This window comes from Zingiber officinale, chromosome 2A, assembly GCF_018446385.1.
Source record: "Zingiber officinale cultivar Zhangliang chromosome 2A, Zo_v1.1, whole genome shotgun sequence".
In the NCBI taxonomy this organism is placed as follows: domain Eukaryota; kingdom Viridiplantae; phylum Streptophyta; class Magnoliopsida; order Zingiberales; family Zingiberaceae; genus Zingiber; species Zingiber officinale.
In genome coordinates, this window is record NC_055988.1 from 148,352,795 (window position 1) to 148,361,674 (window position 8,880).

The 8,880-nt window shown below is 30.2% G+C and overlaps 1 protein-coding gene across 1 annotated transcript; it reads right to left on the reverse strand.

Annotated features, from left to right (window-relative positions):
- Nucleotides 1-2,176: 2,176 nt before the first annotated feature.
- Nucleotides 2,177-6,402, reverse strand: LOC122042604 (uncharacterized protein YwbO-like). Its single transcript, XM_042602790.1, has 8 exons — nucleotides 6,257-6,402; nucleotides 3,963-4,110; nucleotides 3,760-3,882; nucleotides 3,629-3,672; nucleotides 3,434-3,559; nucleotides 2,674-2,758; nucleotides 2,479-2,535; nucleotides 2,177-2,396 (listed from the first exon to the last, which is right to left on the reverse strand). The coding sequence occupies exons 2-8, from the start codon at nucleotides 4,095-4,097 to the stop codon at nucleotides 2,304-2,306; spliced, it is 663 nt and encodes a 220-aa protein (XP_042458724.1). The 5' UTR covers nucleotides 4,098-4,110; nucleotides 6,257-6,402; the 3' UTR covers nucleotides 2,177-2,303.
- Nucleotides 6,403-8,880: the final 2,478 nt, after the last annotated feature.

The following is an 8,880-nucleotide window of genomic DNA, read 5'->3' on the forward strand; positions in this document are numbered from 1 at the left end:
CGAAGGGCGACGAATGCAAAAAATCATGGCCGTCTATTTTAGACGCACCTGATCACTCACTACATTCTGCCAATGGATTCCGTTTATCGAAATTGGGCTGGCCCAAACAAAAATAAGCCTCATAAATACTATATAGAATATTTTTTACTCGTAAAAATTATCAATATTAAATTACAATTAAAAATATATATGAATTACATATTATTTTTGTCCTCCTTACGGGAGACTTTTAAATATATTCAGATTAAATATCGAAATTGAGATGTATATCTCCATGTTTCCAGATTAGCATCCTATTTTTGTATTTTTTTTTTTTATTTTTAATTGAATCTCATTATATTGATTAATTTTGAAAATGATATATTCTATTTTATAAAAAAATATTGATCATAAATAAATCGAGAAGCACGTGTAATAAATAATTTATCAATTTAATGTTCTTAAATTATCCATTCGTTAAAGAAATTTATCAATTAATTGAAACTATGACTCTTAAATATTTGGTGAACGAACAGGTGCCCTATTACTTTTGTGATCATTTTAAACAGAAATATCAAGCTTGAAATTAACTCAATTGTCCCTCGGAGTACGATGCAGTAATGGGCACTCAAGATTATTGACGAAGCATACACGTATTTTATTTTAGAAGAAAATTTATGAGAAATTGCACGTGTGCATGCACATGCTCTCTAGTTTTTGAAATGAGAGCATTAATAATACATCATTACTATATAAAGTTAATATCATTTTTAACCATATATCTCTTTTATCAATATTTTTTTAATATTAACATTCATTATTTATAAATTTCATCATCCACTCAATTTTATAAAAATTATATCATATTAAATAAATATATTTTAAAATATTTAAATTATTATTTTTTTTTAATAATAATCTTATTTTATAAAAATATTATTATTTTTAAAAAATAATATTAAAACTTTTACCGTTAAGAAACAAGGAAAACAAAATTAAAAAAAAAAAAATGAGAGAGGAGCCTCTCTTTCTATAATACCCACTCACAATAGAGAAGGGGTCTATTTATAACATCCATTTAATATATCATTATAGACTCTAACATAAGTATGGAGTCCTCGGGGCTACGATACCGTGATAAAATATTCAGGTTGTCACTTAGCTACTCACGATTTGATTCCCAGTTATGATGTATTTACAAGAATTTTTCCTCTAAATAGTGATTGCAATCAAAGGATGTTGGACTCTTAGACTGACTGTCGTGCGCACTTCTAGATTTACCCTAATGACTAGTGGAAAAATTCTATGGGACCGAGCCGGTAACTTCAGAGATAGTCAATGAGACTAATTGAGTTTATCATTTTTTTCTAACGCCAAATATAGAGTCCCTAGAGCTATGATACTGCGATAGGACATTCAATTTATCACCTAAGTACCCGTGATAGTTATCCTAGTGACCGATAAAAAATTTACATAAAACCAAATCGGTCATCCTATATATACTTAATGAGGTTAAATTAAATTATCATTTCATTTCTTTCTAATCCTAGATATACTTAATGTGGTTAAATTAAATTATCATTTCATTTTTTTTCTAACGCCAACTATGGAACGGTATGGGATGTTTTTTTAATAGAACATCAAAAATGGATGTCTTTTTTATTCCAATAAAAAAACGCGTTTTGATTTTTACCATTTTTCTCTTTTTATTTAGTTATTTATTTATTAATCCCATTAGTAAAAACAACAAACTGTGGTTCGCATCAAATATTCAATTTATGCTAATTAATTTTTTTTTAAAAGTGACCGATCCCATTTAAAAAATCTTATATTAAACAGCCCACTTATACTACATACCTTTAATTTCAACCGGTTAATGATTAAACAGTATGTGAAATACTATCCACCAATAACATTCATGAACCATATCCATTAAAAATCTTACTTTCAACAAATGCCAAATTTTAATGTTTATAGGAATGTAAACATAGTCCATTCAATCAAAGTTGTTAGGCCTGAAATCTTACTTAAAAGTAAAAAATAAGATTGAATGGTGAACTGATAAGTTCCAAATTAAGTTCAAATCTCATTTACCTATTGAATGGTGGTATTATAAAATCTTAAGGTTCAAATCACAATCTTGATGGACCTTTTCTGGAGCTCTGGACAACAATGGGAGAGCATGATACAAACAATCGATAACAAAATATTGTTTCCTGATTTGGAAAAGTTGAGAGTTCATCATGAAGGATTATTAAAACAGGTAAACATTTTCTAGTGAAATGCATGCTTAACCGTTATTTTATTTATCAAAATAAAAAAAATCATTGTCGGGAACCATCATCTGCAGCTGCTTGAAATGCTCGCAGGAACACCTCAGGAGGCTGTCCACCGCTGATCTTGTATTTTTCATTAATCTGATAGAAAAAGAATATCAATTGAAAAGAGACAGTCCAAAATATTGTAAAGGAAACAAGGCACTAGGATAAAACAAATCACCACAAAGTGGGGAACTCCATTGATGCGAGAAGAATACTTTTCAAGCTCTTCATTGACCTTTCAATGGCAGAAAACGAAGATAAAAGCAAATAAAAGTATAAAACTCTTTGAAGTTGTTAGAAACAAGAATTTTGAAAAGATTGAAGAATTTTGTTTTTTGTTTTTGTTTTTGTGATAGTGATAACAAGTAACAACCTCCTCTATCCCTTTTGTTGGGTCGTGGAGCAATTCTGAAGCTCCTTCTATGCCAACCTTCTGAGCAGCATCCAATAGAACTTTCCTGTATTCATTTCAAAATTTCATAGTCCAAATTTCTAACAAAGCATGAAAATTTGACAGGATGAATTCGAACCGATTACACTAATCGTATATTTCTTCTAGCAGTACAACTAGCATGGTTAGAAATTTGGAAAAGTAACAAGTGTTTGCACTAGAGGGAGAAATATCCAGACTCATCTCAATGGTAAGAAACACTACAATTTCATTCCAAAATCTGTGCAAAACGAGCAATCAGTATAAAAATATTTCAAACTATGTTGGAACTTCACTACTATTTTGTACCCGTAATGCAGAAGACTAGAACGAAGTAGCACATGAATCACTTTTGATCATACTCATTTGTGTACGAAACCTAATAGGAATATCTATAAAGGAGTCATAGCTCTATGGAATTATTTTCATCTCAGTTAGCTCAACACCACTGGTGCCGCAAAGTAAAGCTCGGTGAAATCAAGGTCGGTGTATCTACCTCAGTTCATGTTTAAGCAACTCCATGATAACTATTCCTAACTAAGTTTGTTTTAAGATGCAAAGTCAACGATAACAAAGCCATCAATCATAGGAATGCAGAAGCTTATAACTCTTGTTGACTAGATTTATTAGATTTCTATATGCATATGAAAAAAAAAATAAAGAAAATATGACTATTTTCCAATAACTCAAGAAGAATTCTTACCGATCTCCAATATACTTTCCTTGACAGAAGTAGTTGAGGAACAACTCCTCTACAAGAGCATTTTGTTTATCATAACCTTGGCTTGCAGAAAATGTTATAAGCCTGTGACTATCCAGTGTACTTCCCCTGAATCACCCATGAATGTGTTAACATTCTTTCACCTCAATTACAAGGTCTTATATGTTGTTCACTTACGTTAACCCAGAGGTATCATACTCAAATCCAAGGCTATTAAATATCTGCAAAACAAAACATATATTATGCCTCAAGATGTTTTTGATCAGTCAGATATTAGACTAAAATTCAGAACATAACTACAAAAGGACCTTTGTCATCCTAGACATCATCGCCTCATACTGTGAAGCTCCAAACTTCTGTTTATAGAAGTCTGTCTTGTTAATTCCTTCTTTGGGTGCATCAGGGTTGAGAAAAAATGGATGCCACCGAACCTGGAGGTGAATAACAAGGATTATGGAAGGAAAAGGTTAATTGAAATGATAAGAAGATTTTTATCAACAAGAAGAGAAACCTCAAAGTTAAATCGATCTTTTGCTGAATCTATGGCCTTTTGAAGGTTCTGTTTTCCAATAAAACACCAAGGGCAGACAGTGTCGGAACTAACGTCAATACTGATAAGCTTCTTTTCACCTGTTGAATGTGCCATTGATCTGATAGAACTGTATGTTTAACAAAGTGATTAGAATAGAAATATCAGTTTCAAACTTTTACTCGAGGTAGGTAAATTAAAAGGGGATGATGATATATATATGAAGAGTGAATTTGAAAACTAACTAATTTTTTAGCATTAACCAACTAGGACACAAAATTAAGTACAACACATATTTCTTCCTTTAATTTAGGTCTACACTTAATCCTAATGGAAACAATGGATTATTTGCAACTAAGTATGAGAATAACAGCAAAAAAAATGACAGGGTAAGAATCCCCAAGGATGATGATGTCAACATCAAACATTCTTGAATTTATGAATTGCTAGTTGTTAAATCCTTTTGTTAACAAAATAATGGATTTTTTTTAGGTAAGACAACATAAGCAAAAAAAAAAAAACTCAAGTAGGAATCCACCATGGTGTTGTATCAACATATGAAATTCTTCGTATTACCAGTTGTCTTTGTTAAATCCCTTCATTAACATTAAAGAGCCTGTCACAAAAAGGTTGTCAAATCCCTTTGCTCCACCTCAAGTTAGGGATTTAATGATTATTTTGTTACTCCAAACAAGTCATGCAAGCACATCTTTGGAAAAAACAATGTACTCGATCAACAAATCATGAATGATATTTCTGCACAAATAAAGAAGTTCTTTGGGTGTGGTTGCTCTCATTCTTGAAAAGTAAGCCAAAGCAAGTTATTAGAGATGGTGCAGGATTAAGGAAATATCATGTCAGCCTTTAAATGGAAGGTATTCATATAGATACTGAAGCAAAGCACATGAACGAACATAAAGAGATATCCTTCAATCCTGTAAACACACCAAGGTAAAATCCATCTCCAGCTACTCTGATTATATCAAGAACCAAAGCTTATAAAATGATCAATTGGAGAAATTTTCAGGTCTCATATAATTGAATTCTCCAAGACAAGAAGCAAGGTAACAAGAATTTTGAGCAAATCCTACATGTGTACACATCATTTAATTCCACAGAAGTCAGTAACAGAAGGTTGCAGAGTCTACAGGAGATAGCTCTTTCTTTTGATAAAGAACTATAAGACAAACATATTATGCATGTTTATCTATCTCCTATACCTGGAGAGGAAAGAGCCTTATCTTGAGCATGGAAGTTTCAAATCAACATGTATACAACCTTTACAATGTGTTCTACAAGTTCTTTGGAGGGTGAAAATGCCTGAGTTTTGGTTCTCTCCAAAAGGGAGAACGTACGTCAAACATGTTGAACCTCTACAAAGCCTAGTATTTTGATTCGTTTAACATGTTTATCATTATCTTCTTGAGTTTTATCTTTGCAGCTTTGGCATAATGCTTTCACTCTGTGTAAACCTGTTCTGCATAGTTAGTTTCTGCAATATTTTAATTAATTATTATTACTTTGCATTACACTGCAACATATCAAAAATACGCAAATTTCAGGCTTTATAAGTGACCAGGAAAATCCCAAAGCGTACCAACAACTTCAACTTGATAATAAACAATACAGGTTGAATTAATCTCTCAGTTCCAAAGGTTGAGATATGCATGAAATTTTCATAAAAGTAATCTTCACAACTTCCTATTTTTTTCATGTGTGATGGGATCTCTCTGCTAGATCATCTACTTTTGCCAAGCACGCAATTACTTTATATTTTTCCTAGCACAAGGCACTTGATCTCCAATATAATGGAAACATGGAAAGATATTGCAGAAAACTTCATTTTATGATCCTAACAACCACTGTTTTACTTTCGAGCACCTGCTTATGAAGAAAGAACCTTTACACTTGATTTTGAGCTAACGATTCAGACCAAGATAGGTTCATTGCTTCATCTTTCGATTTCTCTTCAAAAAGATACTGAAAATTCGATGAAAAAAATATTCTTTACACTATACGTCCCTTAAATCGATATTTTCCCATCATAAATCCTCGATTTGTTCAACTTTTGTTCCATAAATTCCTAGGTCCGCCAAAAAACTTCGTACCGAAACCCTAAAGTAGAGAGGGACCAAAAAAAAATCCCCCTTTCTCCTTTGGGCTTGCAGCAGAACTAAAGAACAACTCAAAAATAGGTTCAATCAATCAACATTTGATTCTCCGTGGATAAAGTAAATTACTCCAAGGAAAGAGAATCGGAGCGAGAATGGCGATACCTGAGATAGCGTAGACGCCTCCACGCCACAGCTAAGAGAGAGAGAGAGAGAGAGAGAGAAGGCGATTGGTGGCTTCATGGCTGACTACTTTAACAACCGTCTTGTAGGCTCGATCGAGATCTCGATCGTCCATCATGCTTTCTCCAACTGCCTTGTAGGCAAGTATAGATTTTGGCATTTTGAGAGATTCATGCCAGTTTTTATTCAATATTTTTTTAATTTACCCAATCACCGTTTTTGACTTTTTTCTCTATTTTAATCCCCTCTATTTTTCTATCAAATAATATTATATCACATTATATTTAAAAAATGACACTTAATCAAAATTAAATATAAAAAATTATAAAAAATAATTATAATTTTGATATTTTTTATAATATTAAGAGAAAAAAACATATTGAGTTAATATGGAGAATAATTACATATGTGTTCTGAGTTTACTCTTTAATTATTGATTTGTTGGATTGATGATTTACACAAGGAAAAAAATATAAATAAAAGGATAAAAAAAATATAGAAGCAATTAGTGATGGTGCCCTTTGTCACTCGCTTGAATTTGTGGTTTATATCGGTGTCCACTCTCATGAGTCTTACAAAGCAAAGTTTGTTTGAAAGTTGACATTGTCAATGTTACCTTTTTTTGATGGTCAAGTTAATGATAAACTGAGATATGAGGCTCACGTGTATACATGAGAAAAGTAACAGAACTCAAAGAAGATGAAAAAAATTTATCTTCGCATAAACAAAGAAAATTATACATTCACCTATTTTTGTGGAACCTTATATAATTCTGGACAAACGCGAATTTAAAATTTTAAATTTAGGAGGGAATGAAGAAAATAATTATTATACATTATATTTAAAAGCTATGACTAAAATATACATTTTAAACTACTTAATTTTATTTTATTCGTATAATTAAGTATTAATCTTTATATATTATTAGAAATTATATATACAATTTATTGATTTTAATTAGTGAATCATTAGTCATACACATGTTGAAAATATCAATTAGGGTCTTGTATTATTTAAAATTAGTTCAGATATTAACAAAGAAAGTGGATGTAAATTATCAATATTGAAAATAAATTCAATATGAATTTTTTTTTTTGTTAAGATTATCAAAAAAATTATCAAAAGTAAAGACATAATTATCTTTTATTAAAAAAATTCACGTTTAACTTTAGTCAAAGGGGTTAAATATTATTTTTTAATACATGAGGGATAAAATGTTCCTTGATAGAAAATAGAGAGAGTTAAAAATACTTTCCCCTTTTTTTTAATCGTATCCTGCTTTTTCTCAGTAAAATTCTTTTCTTTTTCTTTTATCTCAATTACAATCATAAATATATATAGACAGACTAATTTTAAAATCAATTTAAATATAAAAAAACTGCGCCAAGAATTATAGTCAAACTCATTCCACCTCAAATGGATACATTCTTTTGTTTATTTACCTTCTATCCTTAGAATGTTCATTTTAATGCAAGAAATTCAACCAAGTGAAATTGGAATATGAAGATTGTATATAAGATTATTTAAAAATTAATTCATGTTGCATTTTTTGCCATTTGAAAACTAAACTATATGTCTATCTAAAACTTATTCAAGCAAAACATCTCCTAATTATTTATCTATATAATTAAAATAGATTTCTCTTTCAAGATTATTAAAATAATAACTATATTTATTTTAAGACTTTAACTAAATTTGTACTCATTTTGATTAAAATTAGATCATTTTATTATAAGACGGAATACAAAAGAGCATTTTAAATATTAAATTATAATTGGAATGCTTTCTGAATTAAAAGAGGGATACTTTTTGACGATATAAATAATTAGAGGGCGCCCTTTTATATAGTTTTTAAATTAAATATTTACCATTTAAAAGTAAGGTGCAGAGGATTAAAGTGCAAATATTATAGATGATTTTAAGAATTGATTGTTTTTCTACTAGGCAGTAGGTACCTAGTATTTTAGGATGAACGGTTTAATCTCATAAAAAATTTTTACCGCTCATCAAGATAAATTATGAAACGTTCGCAGTGAAAAATTCATCATTCAATGTTTTTAAGTCAATCACTTATTAAGATAAATTCATCCGTTAATTTATAAAAATTAGTACTTGATCCTTAAATATTTGAGAAATTGAAAAAGTATTTTATCGCTGCACCGCCTAGGGAAGAATTTACTTTTAAAAGTCGACAAAGAGTGAGATTTAGAGGAGTATTTTTAAATTGAATGGTAAATAAAGTAGAGAAAAATGAAAGGGATGATTTGGTAAAACCAAATAATCAGACTAAATTGGGTAAACCCTTACGCATTTTAAGATTCGACATATTACATTAAATAAAAAAGAAAAGAAGAAAAATGTTTCATGAATATTTGATCTCGAGTAGAATTTGTGTGTCAACTGCTTAATTAATCGTCATTAACATTGATTAATTAGATAACATTTATTCACTAGATTCAAAAAAGGACACCCACAGCAATATTTACATGCAGCACAACTTTAACTGAAGAGGAAGGATAATGGGAATCATGATGATCACTGCAGTCAAAGAGAATAAGCATTAATTTATCAAGGGCTGTGTAAATGCTTACAGGTCGACGTGCATG

Bases quoted from the DNA above. Each gene is read 5' to 3' on its own strand.
- LOC122042604 (XM_042602790.1), bottom strand. From the start codon at position 4,097: ATGGCACATTCAACAGGTGAAAAGAAGCTTATCAGTATTGACGTTAGT. The intron at 3,883-3,962 runs GTTTCTCTTCTT...ATTCACCTCCAG, and splicing joins AAGATCGATTTAACTTTGAG to GTTCGGTGGCATCCATTTTT. The intron at 2,397-2,478 runs GTGATTTGTTTT...TTTTTCTATCAG, and splicing joins ATGGAGTTCCCCACTTTGTG to ATTAATGAAAAATACAAGAT.